The sequence below is a fragment of the Epinephelus moara genome, chromosome 9 (genome assembly GCF_006386435.1).
Source record: "Epinephelus moara isolate mb chromosome 9, YSFRI_EMoa_1.0, whole genome shotgun sequence".
Classification (NCBI taxonomy): Eukaryota; Metazoa; Chordata; class Actinopteri; order Perciformes; family Serranidae; genus Epinephelus; species Epinephelus moara.
The window spans coordinates 11,829,335-11,848,324 of NC_065514.1; the positions used below are offsets into that span (position 1 = coordinate 11,829,335).

The 18,990-nt window shown below is 40.1% G+C and overlaps 2 protein-coding genes across 2 annotated transcripts in view; both read left to right on the forward strand.

The window, feature by feature from the left end:
* Positions 1–5,468, forward strand: part of tmc2a (transmembrane channel-like 2a) — a 15,293-nt gene extending 9,825 nt beyond the window's left edge. The window contains exons 13-20 of the mRNA XM_050053181.1: positions 1,097–1,255; positions 1,422–1,550; positions 2,479–2,546; positions 3,125–3,364; positions 3,446–3,571; positions 3,657–3,735; positions 4,079–4,196; positions 4,347–5,468. Coding sequence (XP_049909138.1) covers positions 1,097–1,255; positions 1,422–1,550; positions 2,479–2,546; positions 3,125–3,364; positions 3,446–3,571; positions 3,657–3,735; positions 4,079–4,196; positions 4,347–4,561 — 1,134 coding nt within the window. The 3' untranslated portion in view covers positions 4,562–5,468. The remainder of the gene's footprint in view (positions 1–1,096; positions 1,256–1,421; positions 1,551–2,478; positions 2,547–3,124; positions 3,365–3,445; positions 3,572–3,656; positions 3,736–4,078; positions 4,197–4,346) is intronic.
* Positions 5,469–6,981: 1,513 nt separating this feature from the next.
* On the forward strand, positions 6,982–17,762 carry LOC126395907 (annexin A1-like). Its single transcript, XM_050053690.1, has 12 exons — positions 6,982–7,124; positions 7,220–7,332; positions 7,597–7,702; positions 9,365–9,459; positions 9,871–9,984; positions 10,557–10,647; positions 10,934–11,070; positions 12,546–12,639; positions 14,025–14,120; positions 15,380–15,438; positions 17,308–17,430; positions 17,560–17,762. The coding sequence occupies exons 2-12, from the start codon at positions 7,264–7,266 to the stop codon at positions 17,614–17,616; spliced, it is 1,041 nt and encodes a 346-aa protein (XP_049909647.1). The 5' UTR covers positions 6,982–7,124; positions 7,220–7,263; the 3' UTR covers positions 17,617–17,762.
* The last annotated feature ends 1,228 nt before the right edge of the window (positions 17,763–18,990 follow it).

Genomic DNA, 18,990 nt, shown 5'->3' on the forward strand with positions numbered 1-18,990 from the left:
GGCTGAGATATGCCCATTCAAAGTTTGCAATTTCAATCGGTTGCTATAGCGCCCCCCCTTTGGCCAATTGATGTAATATTGCTTCATTCACATCCTCCCATGACCCTCTACCACTGTGCCAAATTTCACATGGATTGACCAAGTCAGTGAGGAGAAAAACGTGGAACAGACACACAGACAGAGTTTTCGTCATTATAGAGTAAGACGGAACCATACTTACAACTCAAAGGAGGAAACAAAAGGGATTGGAGATCCCAGCCGAAAGAAGCAAAAGATGGAGAAGGCGGGCCCTCGGACTCAGCTCATCCCCGTAGCTACCTAAACTGAACTAAACTTAACCAAACAAATTCTGAAAACTCAACTACCGGTAATCTCCAACCCAAACTAAAATAGCAAAGCCCAACAGTCTAATCCATGTTGGGAACAAAATGGGAAGAAAACCATCCACCCCGCTCCGCCCCTGAGCTCCCTTTTCTCCCCATTCTCTAGCGAAAGGGGACCAAAAAACAGCAACCACACCCACAAGGGCGGGCAGTACACACAGTACAATGCAGGGCCACATGTAACAGTATATTAATTACTCACCCCGTGTTACGTTCAGTCCATGAAGAAAATGTGTTTCTGCCATGCCTCTGGTGAACGAAGAATCCAAAAACTGAGAAAGTTCTTAATGAATTAAAGTAAAAGGGGTCCATGTTTAACAACAGCAAAACTATATCAGAGCATCTGTTAACAAACTCTCACACAACTTGTGCAGTATAATCCAAGTCTCATTTATCCAGTCGTGTGCTCAGTAGTTCCCAAACAGACACATCTCTCTGGTGGGGAACTGAAGAGAAAGTTAAACATATCTATTCTTTCTATTCTTTCTTTAAAGACAGACTCCATTGACAAGAACAGTAATTTGGTCTACCGCTGCTTCGATCTCTTAGTTTGTTTGTGTTATCATCTGACTCTGGTGACTCCAAAGTCACACAATAACACCAACAAACGAAACAAACTAAGAGATCAAGGCAGTGGTAGACCAGCAGCGCCCGTGTTCAGTAGAAATAGAAACGTGTCAATGCTGATTCCTTGACTTCTTTGTGTCTCGTAGCTGGTAGAAGAGGAGTCCATCAAGAACGCTTCCATCTGGGCCATGAAGGAGTATTACGCCAACTACTCACGTACGGTCAATGACAGCGAGGCCACACCACCCCCCATGGACCCTTCTGATGTCATCAGAGGACCTTGCTGGGAGACCGCCGTTGGCATTGTAATGAAAATAAAAACTGCTTTACTATTTTATATGAGACAGAAACACAAGCCACAAGTCACCTTCTGCCAAAGTGTTCTCAACAGTGTGTGAAGTGAGAAAGAGACGTCATGCTGTCAAACTTTTATGTCCCCGTTTCACTTCTCCTGAATATGTGTCGTTCCAGGAGTTTGTTAAGCTGACAGTGTCGGACATCCAGGTGTCCTACCTGACCATCCTGATCGGTGACTTTGCTCGAGCTGTCATCGTTCGCTTCCTTAATTACTGCTGGTGCTGGGACCTGGAGGCTGGATTTGTGAGTGTGACAGCTGAAGCATTTCAGTTTTAATGGTTTACTTTGGGTGTGTCTAAAACTCAGTGAGTAGTGAAGGTTTTTCCAGCTGTGATGGAAAAGCTCTCCAACTTCTGTATGCACTGTGAGACAAGTGTCGACACTTAGCAACAGTGTTTCTCACAGCAATCATTTTGACTTGGAGGACGTAGGAAAAGCACAGGTGTTAAAGCCTTTGCACACTAAGCTTGACCTCTGGTGTGCCTTGGGTGCAGACAGTTTGAAAACCACTGGTCTGCAGTCTCCAAGTGCCCCTCTAGTTTATACCTGTGATTTCTCTGCAGTTCAACATTTCAATTTGGCTGAAATTTTGGTTTATGACCAAAAAAAGAACAAAATTAATGACCATCTCATCAGCCACTGCAGCACTGTGTTTTTATTTTTAATTAGCAGATCTTAGCACACTAATAAGTTAAATTGTAAGTATGTTGCAGTGCATTCGCATTTAGTGCAAAGCACTGCTGTCCAGCCTCACAGAACTGCTAGCATGGCTGTAGACTCTTTGCTTTGTTGTTGCTGACATGATATTGCTATTCTTCTTGTCACAGGTGTAACACAGTAACTTCAATTTCAGATCTCTACTGACCTGGGGACTCATTTAACTTTTCTACTGCAATCATTTAAACTGCAAATTAGGGGCGTCGGTGGCTTGGTGGTAGAGCAGGCGCCCCATGTACAAGGCTGTTGCTGCAGGGGCCCGGGTTCGACTCCAGCCTGTGGCCCTTTGCTGCATGTCACTCCCTCTCTCTCTCCCCTTTAACACTTGTCTGTCCTGTCAAATAAAGTCAAAAAAATGCCCCCAAAAATATCGTAAAAAAAAAGCAAATTAATTTTTATCATTGGTAAAGCTTTCAATAGAGAGGAAGTGATCCTTGTCTCTGTTCACTTCCAGCCCTCATATGGAGAGTTTGACATCAGTGGTAACGTACTTGGACTGGTCTTCAATCAAGGGATGATCTGGTATGAACATTATTTCTACTTACACTGCACATGCTCAGTTGCAAGTGCGTTCCTGTGTATGCATGTGTGGTTTTACATGTTTACATGTATGGGTGCATGTTGCTGTTTGTATCTAATATCACCTAATGGCATCACTGAGCGAAAAGTTTTAACAACTATTGGTTGGATTGCCATGACACTTGCTACACACATTATTTTTTCCCAAAATACAAAATGTCCGTATGTCGTTCTCCAACTTTTTTTTTTTTTTTTTTTACTTTGTCCCATTGCACTAATTTAGTAAAGTAAATAAAAATAAAATGATATATAAGCAATTTTCCGATATTTATTATGGATCAAACACCTGCAAGAATAATGAAACTCACCACTCTCTCACCACAGTCTCATTAATGGTCTGATGAATTACGCCGAAATGTGGTGATATCGGACACATTTTCAACATTAGAAATTCAATCCAAATTTTTTATACACTTATGGCACTGCAATCAATTAAACATAATAAAAAAGCTTACATATCGGATGATTTGTTACACATAATCTGATCACAGTACATGCTGTCATGTTCTGGTGTTCTTCAGGATGGGTGCGTTTTATGCTCCCGGGCTGGTCGGCATCAACGTGCTCCGCCTCCTCAGCTCCATGTATTATCAGTGCTGGGCTGTAATGGCCACCAACGTCCCCCACGAGAGAGTCTTCAAGGCCTCCAAGTCCAACAACTTCTACATGGGTCTGCTGCTTCTCATCCTCTTCCTCAGTCTGCTACCTGTCGTCTACACCATCATGACCCTGCCGCCTTCGTTTGACTGCGGACCCTTCAGGTAAGTAAAAGCACTTATAAACAAAACTCATGACAAATAATGAATTATAGGAGCATGTGTTGAGCATGCTGATGTTTGCAGTGGGAAGCCGAGGATGTTTGATGTGATCATGGAGACGATCGACCTGGACCTGCCGGCCTTCATGGGGACGCTTTTCAGCTACGCAGCCAACCCAGGCCTCATCATACCAGCTGTACTGCTCATGGTGTGAGTGCACATTGGATTGTTGTTTTAGAGGGTGTTTCTTTGCACCAGCTAAAAAACGACAAATCCTGTCATGTCTCCTTCACAGACTGGCCATCTACTATCTGAACTCAGTGTCTGAGGCCTATCAAAACTCCAACATGGAGCTGAAGAAGAAGATGCAGATGGTGAGTAGATTGTGGGGATAAGAGTAATGTACACTGTTCCAAATCGTACAAATACTAATGTGATGTGACTCATTTGGATCACAATCTGTCCTCAGTGTGTTTTAAGTGCATTTACACCTGTACTTTCACTTTTGTGGTCAAGCACTATCTGATTCCAATCCCATCACCCAAAATGCATTTTAATGCAAGGTGTAAAGGGATCAATAACAGCACATTTGATATAACAGTTTCGTGCCTCCTTATGATTTTCTCTGTCTTCCTGAATGTCTCTTTGTCTGTTTTTTTATGTCCACCTCTCTCTCTCTCTCTCTCTCTCTCTCTCTCTCTCCTTCTGTCTCTCCAGGCTCGGGATGAGGAGAAGAACCGGAGGAACAACACCGACAGCACCAATCAGGTCATGAAAGACCTGGAGGACCTGCTGCCGAACAGATCCCTCATCCCCCCTGCTCCTCCAGAGCCTGGTCAGTAGTTAACTCCTCAGCAGCTGATCGTCCTATACAGATATTAAATAAATGCTATTATGTGTCTTAAGATCAAATATATTTTCTGTTTTTATTATTGTAAAGTGTTAAAATGAATACTGAGAAGTATCTGTGTCTCTGTCTGAACAGAAAAGCCTCCAGAGCCGGAAGCAAAGCCAACGAAGACAAAGCCCGGCTCGGCTGGTAAAGGCGTAAACCTGCAGAAAGATGTGGCTCTGGCGTCTCCCAACCCCAACGCTCGAGGGCCGGTGAGCCGGCCGCCCGGGCCAAGAGGAGCTGGACCAGGGCCAGGTCCGGGTGCTGGACCGGGCCGAGGCCGTGGGAGAGGGCCCCCTCCGAGATAACAGTGTGAGAAAATCCGGCAGGCTGTGTTCAAGCCTCAGACAATCTCTGTTCATTTCACAGCTGGAGACATAAATAAGCACAAAACAAGCTGCTGAGATTGTGACCTTTGTTAAGTCTTCATATTTCCTTACTGCGTTCAAAAGTTCACCAGGGGTTAATTTTGAAAACTACAGCTCTATAAGCTTTAACCTACAGAGCAGTTTCGCAACACAGTTCTGTAAAAACCTCAATTTTGTCTTCAGTATCTTGTTATGTATTAAGGAAGACTGTGTTTTTGATAGCAACAGTGCGTCTGATAAGATAAGCTACAGTCAGACAGAGCTTCATTCATCCCAAAGGAAATTTCTGTGCCTGAGATACTCAGTATACACCGGAGCTAAAAAGTTTGACAACCATGTAGATGCCTTTGCTGGAGCTTTTAACAGCGTCTCACAGTCTTTCTCAGTGGACTGAATTTTCTCAGTTGTCATAATCACCACCCGTATATATGGCAACTCAGCAAACAATTCTGCAGAGGAAGGAGGTGAGATGTGGCTGAAAGTCCCGGAAAAAGTTAGTAAGTAGACCTTGAGTTAATTTTTTTTTTTGTGTCAGGCTTATTATAAATTGTACACATAGTGTTTCTAGTAAATAAAAAATAAATAAAGTATAAATGAAAGTGCATTATAAGCAAGGAAAGATAGAGATATAGACTTTGAATCAAAAGACCATTCAAACACAGACTATTATCCTTGGGCCATGTTGTAAGCACAATAGTACTAAAAGTAATTTCATTATCAAGACACCTCATTGTGTATTTTCACTTTCATATTCAATATTCAATACTCATGTTATTGTGTGGTCATGTCTGTGGTCAGGCTTTTTGTTTTCTGTTCTCTTTACACCAACTTTGTAATTCATGGTAGAATTCTGACGTTAAATAAAGTTTAAACTCTTTTAATAACATATTTGTAGCATCACAGTTTATATCCATTTAATTTTTTTATTGTATTTTATACAACTTGTGTGTTATTTTTGTTTCTTGCTTAAATCCACAAAGGGAAGGGATGCACTTAGAAATCAAAGTAAAAAAGAAATTAGTCAATAAGAAATACATTTTGAAACCGGGAAGTCCTTTCCCAAAAGTTCCTAACATTCCTGATACTTTGAAAGAGTACCCCACAGATTTAGCGTTGCACCTCTGTGACATTGTCACTCACAATGAGCAGTTGAAAAAGGACCAAAATCAACTCAGCAGAACCATAAATATTTTCTTCTTCTTCTTTTTTTTATTTTTAATTTCCATGCCATTTTTTCCGCTTTTGTCCTTTTTAAACCTGAGTGGATTTCTTGAAAACTTGCTATTTCCAAATTTTCTGAGTAAATTGTTATTGCTAGTGATATTCGAGCAAAATATTGCTAGTAGCAAGCAACAAAGCTCTGCTCGCTAAGAACTGGGTTAAAGAAACACCACCAACAAAGGACCAGTGGCTAACAACTGTGGAAGAGATTTTTTTAATGGAGAAGCTGACACACATAGTGAGACAACAAGAAGCACAACTAGAAAGAAAATGGGAAAAATGGACTCTATACAAGACTCAAAAAGATGACACTGGACTGGAATAATAATTTGTTGAAATTAAAATGTGATCAGGTTTTGGACCTTGTCCACCTTTGTGTCAGGAGACTGACTTGGCAGAGATGGCTGCCATCTTGTTTTTACATGGATTAGTGTATTGTGCTCTTACTACCACTAGATGGCACAACAAAGTGTCAACGAACGAGGACAACAGGTCTAAGTTAGGTAGAAGGTCAAGTAAACCCAAAATGTGATGTCCTCATGAGGACACAGGGTCTCAGGAGGTTATACAGGAGTACTCCCTAACAGTGTTGGGGTCTTACTTACAACAAGTAATGTATTACACATTACTTGTTACATAGCAAAAAAGTAATGCATTGCTTTACTTATTTACTCCCTGTACAAAGTAATTTGTTACATTACTTTTGCGCTACTCTGCAACGTCATCTGAGATGCACACTAACACAAGTAATGACATAATTGTTGTGGTTAGTAGATGTAATGTGATTACAACTACTTCTAGAGGCATTTACACAGATGTTGGCGTGTTTCCCTTTAGCAGAATCAACCAGAGAAAAATGCAGAACATCAGGTTCAGTCATGTAATTGTGTAAAAACCACAATGTGGAGTCTCAGCTCAGTATTTATTTTTGTTTACTTCACCAGCTCCTTTAAAAACACGAACTACGTTCGTTCCCTCGATGCCAGTGTAAATGATAAGTTGTTTGATTAAAGGGTGAAGCTCTTACAAATTACAATACAAGTCTGTACAAAGGAGTCACCCAACCTGTCAGAGGCACCCGAACCTCTGGGTGTCACCTCGCAGGAATGCAGTCTCTGAGAGGTGGCAGACGATTGGCTGATCCTCTGGTGCAGGTGAAAATAAACCTGTCTGAAAACCATCTGCACAGTGATGGGTGGAGACACTGCAGGGTGAGGTAAATACTGCGACCGACACCTGAGAGCTACGAACTGGAGCGTGAGGACCATCTGCATTAGCACAGGTGAGTTTTTTTAATATGTTTAAAGTATGTATAAACATTTAAATCAACTTTAAATTCATTATTTGTCTTTATTGTTTCCTTTCTTCCCTCTACAGTGATAGGTTTGTGGATCTAGTTATAACTTTCCATCCAAGTAAACATGTCCATCTTCAAGAGAATCTTCAAAGATGTCATCCATGACAAAGACAGAGATGATGACACCGTCGTAGTGAGTATCAGACCACCTAGAAACAATTAGTCATGAGGAGAATACACCTGTTAATGGCCTACTGACAGCTGTCTGTAGCTCTGTCAACCTTCAGCTCTGCACCTTACCGTTCTCTCCTCCATCCTTCCTGTCACTCTGCCCTGTGATGAAACTAGAACAAATCAAAAATCATGTTTAAAACTGTAAATCGTCCACAGCTTTGAGTTTCTGGTGGCTTGCAGCAGCTGGAGGTAGTAAAACTTGTATTTCTGGTTTTTGTTACAGGTGAAGGGGAAGGTGAAACCTAAGTTTTATGGAACAGTCACCCCGTATCCGAACTTCAACGCCAGCAGTGATGCGTCCACTCTTCAGAGCGCCATTGACAGTAAAAGTGCGTGTGCTCACTCATGTTATCTTAAGAAAGTTCTCATGCTTGTATGGCTGGTCATTCTTTGCAGATGATGTACGGCTTAAAGTTGAAGAACTCAGCAATAGTTAAAGGAATACTTCACTCTCAAATAATCATTTGTATATCAGTTACTCACCCCATTTTAAAGAAGAATCCAAAAACAAAGAACGTTCTTGATAATTGGAGTCATAGGGGCATTTAACAACTGCTAATCTATATCAAAACATCACACAACTTGTGCAGTTTAATCCAAGCCTCATTTATCAAGTCATTTTCTCAGTACTTTCTAAACAGACAGACATTTTCCAGGGAATGAAAAGGCCAGACTCCACTGACAAAATCAGTCATTTTTCCTTGCTAAACATGGGAGCTGTTGGTCCAACACATTCTCACTCTGACCTCGTCACATATCGCCGCTTGGTTGTGGATTTTCCACGTCAACATATGATGTGCAAAGTAGCCTGGGTGCGTTGGTTGTTGACGTAACATTGCAGCCTGTTACATGCATTGCGTCTTTTCAAAATACACCTCCGTTTTCACATTAAATTTACAGTTTGCATACAGTCTCATTCAAAATTAATGTACTACGTAAGTGCAACACTGCATGTTTTTTTTTTCTTCAGCAACAAACGCACATGGTTACGTTTAGACACACAAATGTGGTTAGGTCTAGAAAAAAATAACAGGGTTTGGCTTTACATTCATACAGGAAGCAAATACTGGCCTCCTGGGTGACAGCTGGTGATTGTTGGACCCATCTACCACCCCTTGCTTTCCGCCTGCCCTACTTGGACTTTTCGCCCCGTCACTTACGTTTTTGTCCCGCTGCATTTCCCCTGATGTCTACTGGCGCCCAGCCTTGTATGATGCTGACGTAAAAGGATGGCTTTTTTCGTCAGTGTCTGACATGGAAGTCACTGCCCAAGCACCATCGTCCGAATGGCACCCGCTTGGTTGGTCTACTGCTGCCTCGATGAGTTACTTTGTATTTGTGTGACTTTGTTTTTTTAAAGAGTTAGTTTGGATTCACTAAAGCAAACTACCAATCGAGGCAGTGGTAGACCAGCAGCTCCTGTGTTCAGCGAGGCAAAATTACTGTTTTTGTCAGTTGGAGTGATGAGTTTCGTCTTAATTTCAGTTCCCCGTTGGACAGGACTGTCTGTTTGGGAAGTACTGAGCATATTACTGGATCAATGAGACTTGGATTAAACTGTATGAGTTTTGTGAGCATTTGTAAACATATGTTTTGTCATAGTTTTGCTGTTGTTAAACGTTGTTGCCCATGGCGTCAATTCATCAAGAATTCTCTGAGTTTTTGGATTCATTGTTCAACATGGAGGTATGTGAGAAAAACAGTTTTCTTCATGAAGTCAGCGTGACACAAGGAGAGTAATTTACATACAAATGGTCATTTGGAGGCTGAGGTATTCCTTTAAAATATGGTTGATGTTTCCTCCATGAAAATGTGGAAAAACCTGATTGCACGCCATTTTGATCTGCATGCCAAGTCAAGCTGCCCCTCTGGTTTTCATCATTTTAATGTACTTAGGAGACATGGATCTTCTTTCAACACTGCACATTTCTGATCTAAAGGCTATAAGCACTTTAAAGAGAGTAGGCTAAACTACAACTTGTCCCCTACAGAGGTGGACGAGGATGTGATCGTTGCTGTCCTGGTGAAAAGATGCAACGAGCAGAGACAGAAGATCAAAGTAGTTTATGAGGCGTCCACTGGAAAGGTGAGTTTCTCATCATCATTTCTCATTAAGACAGAGTCGAGTACAGTCAGATGATTATAAATCAGCTACAAGGTGAACACAAGCCTGGTGAAATACAGAAACAAGTCTGACAGTCCTCCCTCTGACCTCACTATGTAAAGTGCTTTGAGCTACGACAGATTTGCAACACAAATGAGCAACGAGTCATTAAATCCAGATCCACTGCTTTGAGTTAAAGGTGCTATTATTAGTCAGTGCCTTCACAATGGTATCCAAAAATTCCCATAACAAGCTGGGTCCTAACAGGCACTTAAGCAGATAAAAAAAATATTCACATAATGATTTTATTTTTCTGCAGCAGTCATTTTGAAATGCTTGATTATGATCAGCAGTACTTCATCTCTTTGTGTGGCTGCTCTCTGTGTGTTACAGCGGCTGGAAGACGGTCTGAAGTCGGCTCTCAGGTCAGATTTAGAGGACATCTCTCTGGCTCTGCTCATGACGCCCGCTCAGTTTGACGCCTACCTGCTCAGGAAGGCCACAAAGGTAAATATCAGAGAAAATGATTTCCACATGTTACTCTTCATGTCACTGGTTTGTCCTGCCAGCAGGGCCTGTCCAAGGTTAGTAATATTTTTATGGCTCCACGCCGGCGGTAGGCAACATGTTTTCGGGTTGTTCGTCTGTCCCATTCTTTTGAACGTAATATCTCAGGAGCACCTTCAGGGATTTCCTCAAAATTTGGCACATGGCGGGATAGGAGCGAAAGTTAAGGTGCTGAAAGTCCAAGTAGGGTGGGCGGAAGGTGTGAGGGATGGGCCCACCAAACATCAACTTTCACCCAGGAGAGCGGTGTTCGCGTCCTGTACGATTATAAAGCCAAACCTTGTTCTTTTTTCCCAAACCCAACCATGTGCGTTAGTTGTTGGAGGAAAAAAAAAAAAAAAAAAAGTCAAATTGCGGTGTTGTACCGACGTAGTGTGTTTATTTTGAAAGAGACTGTATGTAAACGGCACATTTCCTGTTAAAATGGAAGAGTATTTTGAAAGAAGAAGAACAAATGTTACCCTTTAATGTGTTAGATTTGGTCACTCCCTGCATTTGCTTTATTCCAACAGGGCTGGGGCACAAATGAAGAAGTCCTGACGGAGATTCTGGCAACGAGAACAAACGAAGAGATTCGAGAGATCAAGCGGGTCTTCAAACAAGGTTTGACCCGATACAGTGCAGTTAGTCTGTTATTTATTTGTTGGTGAACATGTTGAGCTCTGACTTCCTGAAAGGTCTTCACATTTTACACAACATCTTAGGATGTTTACCAGACACTCTGTCGTGTCTCCGGTGCACATAGCAGCAGAACACTGAATTCCCAGACAGTGCAGCACTGTAATCACCCTGTAATGAGGACTGTAAACCTCTAAACAACAGCTCTAAGCACTGCAGTCATACTGTGGTCCATTATCTTACTGTAAAGTCTGTTATGTTTGTCCCTCAGAGTACGAAACAGAGCTGGAGGACATTATCAAGTCTGAGACCAGCTCTGATTTCACCACGGCTCTTCTGGCCATGTTGAAAGCAAACAAAGATGAGAACACGGAAGTCAACACGGATCTGGCCGAAAGAGACGCAAAGGTAAAATAAAAAAATCTACGTATAAATGATAAGCCTGACATCACTGAGTGTTTTTCTTACAAGTATACTATGCAGGAATTATCAGGTACTACTTCGTAACAACCCGGCTCTTAGGCTGCAACAAGGATAGGAGACGAGACAAGTTTACAAGGAGTTAAGCGAAGACCCTCTGCCTTGACGCGCATCCTGAAACAGGGAGAACAGTCAGGAAAACAGGGGTCGTCACAACTTGTTAAGACAACATTTAAACCTGGGCCCTCCTTACACTGCTTGTATGTGCACTGCAAGCTCCTATACTATTGTAAGAACTTTACATTTGTTGTAATGGGTAAAGCTAATATTTTAGCAGGCTAACTAAGCTAACATGCATTGCTCTTTATTCCTATGGTCTTGTTCAGTGCTCAGCAGTGACAGTTACAGCCACCGCCAGATTCACTCTTGCTTTGGGACGCGCTCTGTCTCTTGGCTGTTTAACCTCGCTATATTTGCATTTTTCTGGCACTGTGTCCCCGATTTTAACAGCTTCCTCGTGCTGCTGCTGCTGCTACTTTTTTTCTTAAGCCCTAACCTAAGCTATGTGCTGTTATGGGCCGGGGGCTACATCATGCCCCAGAACATCCCCAACACAGCAAGTATCTGCAGATAATGCATTTCTAGTGGGTTATCAGTGATGATTGAGAGGGATTTTATGAGTCTATACATTGTTTTGGTGAGAAAAGCATAGTATATCTTTAATATGTCAATAAATCCCTCAAATTTTTTTCTACTGAGGAAGCCCCAAGCCCATTGGCACCAAATGAACACAAAAATATTAAATTTGGGTCACAAGTTCATAGTTAAATTTGAACAAAAGGCTCTATAATTTCCTTAAACAGCTGGGCACTGTAGATTTTAATCAAACGTCACTCAAACAGGAGTGAACAATGCATTTGTTGGGGACTATTTCCAGTGGGGGATTGATACAGATTTGGTGCTAAGGTGAGTATTTGCAGCAGCAGGATGATGTATGTGACACTGAGTCAAAAATAAACCACAGTGTGTGTGTTCATGGTAATGAAGGACAACACAACTGCCAGAATTAGTGTTGGCATTGTACGTTTCTGCAAACCATGGCTACATCACGTATGTTATTATAGCAATGACTTGCTAAAACACAACCAGATTTGCTGCTTGTTGGTCTCAAACAGTGGTCTGCATTTTGGCAGGCGTTTCACCCAGGTGTCAGAGGACTGTAACTTATCTGTAGTTCCAGTCCCGACCTTTTCTTCTGGCCCCTGAGCTGTGAAGGAACATGTCACCCAGTACAACACTGTGGCTCACTGGGAGGCTTATGTCGGATTTTGGATACACAGAAAATACTTTGTAGGATCAGTTGCTGACAATAAGAAACATATAGAGTATTGTCAGAGTTATCCTTTGATGTAAAAGTCTTCAATATAAACTGGTAATGACATGTTGTTGTTATGTTCCTGTAGGTTCTGTTTGAAGCTGCTGAGCATCCCGATGGAATCAATGTTTCCACCATCATCAACATCCTGACCACGCGCAGCGGCCCGCAGCTCTCTAGGAGTGAGTGCTTGAAATGTGTGAATGCTGTAGCTGTTAGGTTTGACTCATCAGAGCTGAATCAGCCAATCCTCCATTTCAAAGAGAAAACACACACAAACACACAGCTGGAAAAACAGGTGGAACCACACTCTGCAGGTGTCAGGTGGAACACACCCAGCACTGTGGGAACAATACGGAGCAAAGTCAGCCTGATTATTCAAATAATTTTTGATTAAACTATATCTTCATCATTCATGGAGTCGTCTGTGAGCTCATGTGAAGAAAAATTAAAAACAGCTGTACTCTGGATGAGGTAATAGATTAGTAATAGATTCTTTTTAGATTTCTTAGATGTATGTGTCAAGAGAGGGTTTATTTAAGCACACATAGTCTTTCTTCTTTGTGATCAGATTTTTATCTTTTTAATACTGGAGGTGAATATAACAACAAATTATCAGCCTCTACATATTTGTAATACTGGATGTATATTATGACATTAATCAGCTGCCCAACAAAGGACTGTTTTTAGTCCCTCCAGTCTTTAAAGTCTCCCTCTTCCCTACCCCACCCTGGATGGAACATGAGTACTACAATCCAAAAACAACAAGACTTAAAATAAAATAAAATAAAATAAAATAAATACAAATAAAATAAAATAAAATAATAACAAAATCTTAATATGCCCTAGTATATAAAGTAAAAATATAATGAATAAATAAATAAAATAAAATAAAATAAAAATAATTGAAATAAAAATAAAACAAAATCTTAATATGCCCTAGAATATAAAGTAAAAATATAATGAATAAATAAATAAAATAAAATAAAATGAAAATAATTGAAATAAAAATAGAAAAAATCTTTATATGCCCTAGTATATAAAGTAAAAATATAATGAATAAATAAATAATATAAATTAAAATGTTCAATGTTCTAAATAAAGTAAACTGTTTTGGAAAATTGGTGTATGTGTGAAAGAGCACATACTCTGAACGTGACGATGCTCCATGTCTTTGTGCTGCACACTTTAGATGACAAGTTGAATAAAGCAGCAAATGACACGTCTAAAAACAAACTCCAAAATATGCTTCATGTGTGATGGCCATGTATTTTATTTAAGAATTGCAGTTATGTACAGTTACAGCCTCTTAGGTGTTTACAGTAATTGCAAAATTCCTCTTCGTATTTAATACTTCAGCTCAGTATTCATTTAGAGTGTGAATTCTGGCAGCTCGTGTCTAAAGAGCCTTTCAAACCAGCTGAGGCTGTTTTCTAAATTCCAAAAATGCTTGGGATAAATGCAATAGTCACATACCTCGACTACAAGAACTTTTTAGAGAGACATTTGCTTTCTGTCTGACAAGTTTAACCCATAAAAACCTGTTGTTTGTCTTTTTACCTGTCAGCGTTCCATCACTATGCTGCAACCAGTGACATTAAGTTACCCAAAGCCCTGCAGTTGGAGCTGAGTGGAGACATCGAAGACTGTCTCATTGACATTGGTAAGGAGGGTTTCTTCATCTCTTTCATGATTTGATCAGATTTGGTTTACTTTCAGTGAATAAGTTCTCTTGTTAGGATTGGACTGAGTTTTCAGAACAAATTTGAAAGGCCCTGAAAATCAGCTTCTCGCTGTGAGCAGTGGGGTCCTGCATTTATTTGGTTATTTCACAAGAAAGATTCCTGCATTAGTGTTTCCTTCTGTGCTTTTCTCACTGGTTTTAAAGTGGCAAAATCAGTGCATGAATCAGCATTTATGAATATATGATAGCCTATATATAACAGTAGTGGGCTGTTGGCTAATGCTGCCAGGCCGCTGTCAATCAAACCTGATCAAAGCACACCCACACAGTCTTAATGACGCAGATTAGTTGAGCTACTTAGTGTTAATCCTCTAATAAATAATAACTCAGGATGTTTTTTCCAAACTGTAATCATGCACAATGCACATTTAAACAGTTTTCATGGACTTTAAACACGTATTTTGTCACAGCTAAATGTTGACTACGGTGTTGCTTGACTGATGTTTATACGGAGGAGCGGTTAAGAAAAGTTCAGGCTGGGATGTTAATCCATGTAAGAGTCAACAATAGAAAGAGTGACAGAATGAGCGACAAAAACACACTGAATTTCCACACTTAATTTAAGGGGAATCTACAGAGGGGTGGGTGGATGATCTGACTGACGTTGTCGTGCTTAAGAAGCAGCAGGACAGACGGATTTACCAAAAGGGCTGAGCTCTCCAAAACATACATCAACATAGCTTCACTGTAAGTCTCAGTCTTGCAACATGTGGTGTCCAGAGAGAAAACCGTGAGAGGAGGGCATCCATAAAGAACCAGAGCAAAGGTACTGAACCATAAAGGGACAGTTTACCCCAAAATACAGCCGATATCTCCAGCACTCTGCAACTCACACCAAAACAAACTAATCTGATCAATAGCTCTACAGGTAAGAGGGAAATATGTATTTTTGGTTTGGGGGTGAACTGCCCCTTTAAATGCATACATAAGAAGTGAAGAGTGAGCGCACTAGATAGACCCATTCCCAATATTACTATCTATATATTCTAGCCTCCAGCATGTGGTGCATCATGACCTCACACCCCATGAGATCAGGGGGCGTCTAAAACCTTGTCTGGATGACTTGAACCTGAACGCACAATGTCATGAAAGCAAATAAGTGTGAGCTGTGAGACGCAGCAACATCTGGACGGTGCATATTTTCAGTAGGAATGTTTTTGTGTCTCTTTGATGTTTAGTGAAATGTGCCTGGAACACACCGGCTTTCTTCGCTGAGAAGCTCCATAAGGCGATGGAGGTGTGTTCTCTTTCTTACCATATGTCAGAGTGTACGTGTGTGTGTGTATGTATGTGTGTGTGTGTGTGTGTGTGTGTGTGTGTGTGACGGTACCACAGACTTTTCCGCTGAGTGAAGTTTTCCTTTTCTGTTTTGCTTATGTAATTTAGAATAATCCTTACCCACTAACATGGTTTAGATTGCTTGTAATCTTGCTAACAAATGCAATTTAGTTTTAGTTTTTGGGTAACTGCACTATTTGTCCTTTTCACTCAGAGTCCCAGATGGCCATGGATTTCTTAATTATCACATTTGAGTCTTTCTTTCAAATGCCTGCCTCGAAAATTTGTTTGAAATGGGACAAGAATTAACATGTCTGTCATAATTTGCTGCATGCGCATTAAAATAACATGCAAAAACTGACTTTACTGATCAGCACTGAGCTTTTAAATGAATCCTTGTTTTCCAGCTGACCCTCAAATGTTAGTATTTGGAGCTCTGGTCACTTAAAATTGTCAGCCTCTGCAAAATACTGCGTAAAGGTCCAGTGTGTAGGGTTTCGGGGGATATTTTGGCAGAAATTGAATATTTTTCGCATGTTTTCTTTAGTGGATAATCACCTGAAAATAAGAATTGTTGTGTTTTTGTTAGCTTAGAATGAGTTTCTACTGGGATTGCCATGTTGCACCACCATGTTTCTGCAGTGTCACAGAACAGACAAACCAAACTGGCTCTAGATAGGTCCGTTTAAGCTACGTGTCGGCCATCCTCTGCCATGGGAGCGTTGGAAAAACATTGATTTTTTTAATGTGAAACTGCTTTCAGTGTTTTAACCGGTTTAAAACACCAGGCCCATTTGTGTTGGAGAGGAAGAGACCTCTGCAGAGAATTTGGCTCCTGCTAAAACCCTCCTGAACATCAGGGGCTGTATTCACAAACATTCTGAGAACACTCTCAGAGAGCTTCTAACTTAGACTAAAAACTTTTGGTAAGGAGTCCAGCTTAGGAGTAATTTAGGAAAGTTCTCAGAGCAGCTCTGAACTAAGGTTTACCTTAGTGAGCAGGTGTGGTTGACCCCATTGTTAGGAATGATGTATTATTTTAACAGATGTGAGTGGTTGTCAGAGACACACCCATTGTAAGCCTGCAGGATAAGAAACTCTTAAACCTCTTAAAAGTCCTCCTTCCTGCTCTAAATAGTTTTTCACCTCAGGAGCTCTTTTAAGGTCTAAGATGCTCTGTAAATAACTTTTGTCTTTACGAGGACCTACTCTTAACTTTAAGGGGAAATTCTAAGAAAACGTCACAACTCTAAGAACTTTCTTATAATTTCGTCACAAGGAGCAACTCTTAGCGCTAGGAAGCTTTGTGAATACGGCCCCTGGATTGTAAGTTATCAGAGAAAAAATGTGAGCACAGATTAGTAAGTGCAAGGCTCATGGCCTGTTTCTGACAAGCCAAACAGCATCAGAGAAACATTGATTTGTAACGTGAAACTTCTTTATTCAGTATTTTTACCGGTTTAAATCACTGTGTCTGTTTGTTTTGGAGAGCAAGAGACCTCTGTGGATGATTTGACTTCCGGTAAAAACCTCCTGAACAAAGAACTTTTAAGGAAATTCTAACCGGGAGAAGTTTCAGCTGGTTGCAATCTGCAATCCTCTCCACTAGATGCCACTAAATCCCCCTAACTCTCATACCATTGACCTTAAACTGAAGTGATTGTTTGTACAGTCAGTCAGATTTAGTATGTAGTAATGCTACATAACTATACCTTGACATTATACAAATATTGAATAAGAACACACAGTGTTTAGTAAACCTGCAGGGGGAGGTGATTTGCATGCTCTCTACCCGTTCAGCAATGACTCCTCTGCTCCGTTCTCACAGGGCTATGGCACATGTGAGGACACACTCATCAGGGTGCTGGTGAGCCGCTCTGAGATCGACCTGAAGAAGATTGTGCAGGAGTACAGGGCCATGTTTGGCATCAGCCTACAGGAGCACATACTGGTACTATGACATATTTGATTTTCCTGAATGGCTGCCTTCATGTTCTGTTTTCACTCATTCAGTACAGAAACAAAGACAGTATAGTATCTGGGTATATCAGCTGAACAACTCTTTGTCTCTGTTCCACAGAGGGACACTAAAGGACATTATGAGACCATCCTGCTGGGACTGTGTGGACCTCACTGAAAACCACTTCACTGGAAATGGAGACCAGCCATTTGATGTCACTGAAATCTCACATCTATCAAAAATGATTACGGATGACGTATCTAATCTGTTTTATCTTTTTGATGTAATCCCACCAACAATAAAAACCATATGATACATAATCATATCCTTCCTGTCTGTTGTTTGATGTTTCTCTTTTTTCTTTCATGTGTTGTCAGTCTTTTTATTTTTAACAATGAATCCTCTCTACTTTTATACTGAGCTGTAGTTCATAACATGGTTCCTGGTTCACTGGTTAAAGATGTGAAGATGAATGAAAAGGAAGCTGGAGCAGCAGAAAAAAAGGCTCAGAAAGTTTGGAGTTTCAAGTTTTAAACGATTAACATTGGAATACTTGTGGTAAAACAGCTTAGTTAAAATTGTGAGACACTAAACCGACATTTTGAGTCTGAATTATGCAATAATAAATTAAAATTTGGACTTTAAGTTCAATCATAATAACCATGAAATACCAGTGGTGGAAGAAATACTTGGATCTTTTACTTAGGTTAAATTAATATTACTGCAGTGCAGAAATACTCTGTTACAAGCAAAAGTCCTGCATTCAAGTGTGTAAGTGAGTAAAATGCAAGAACATACACATCAAAATATACTTTAAGTAAAAGTATACTTATCGTGTTCATCACTTTAATGTTGCAGCTGGTAAAGGTGAAGCTCATTTGTTGGGCAGCTTAAACTATATTAATACACCATAATTTATTACTTTTTTGTATTAATTATCAGAATCTGTAAAGTAACTAAAGCTATCAAATAAATGTAAAAATAAAATTTTTGCCTCTAAGATGGAGAAGAGTATAAGTATAAAGCACCAGAAAATGGAAATACTCAAGTATGGTATACTTCAAAATTGTTATTAAGCACATTACTTGAGTAAATGTACTTAGTTACTTTCCACCATTGTGAAATACCAAGTTTAAATGTTTGTAATCTTTAGAAATGAGAGATTCAGTTATTTTTTTATTTAAAAAAAAAAATAAAGATCGAAAGATATGAGTCACATTTTATTGAGATAGTCAAACTATTAGAGAGAAGGTTGATATTTTGACTTAAAACAAAATTATGAGATGCTCAGGTCAATATTCTAAGTAATTTTAAGTCAGAATCATGGCTTTAATGTATCATAACTTGGATTTCGTATATAATTTTCACTGAGTGATTTTGATTTTATTTTTGTCATGCCTAACACGTCATGTATTAATGTTTACTGGTGTAAATCAGCTTGATAATATTTTGATAAAAAATAAATGAATAAAAACGAAGAAAATACAAATTTAATGAAAGATTGTGCAGAATTCAGCCTGCAAGTGGGCCAGCCTTTAGAGATTGTTTTAC

Excerpts from the sequence above, each read along its gene's own strand:
- LOC126395907 (XM_050053690.1), top strand. The coding sequence starts at position 7,264 with ATGTCCATCTTCAAGAGAATCTTCAAAGATGTCATCCATGACAAAGAC. Across the intron at positions 9,460-9,870 it reads ATGAGGCGTCCACTGGAAAG|CGGCTGGAAGACGGTCTGAA; the intron begins GTGAGTTTCTCA and ends TGTGTGTTACAG. Across the intron at positions 17,431-17,559 it reads GCCTACAGGAGCACATACTG|AGGGACACTAAAGGACATTA; the intron begins GTACTATGACAT and ends TCTGTTCCACAG.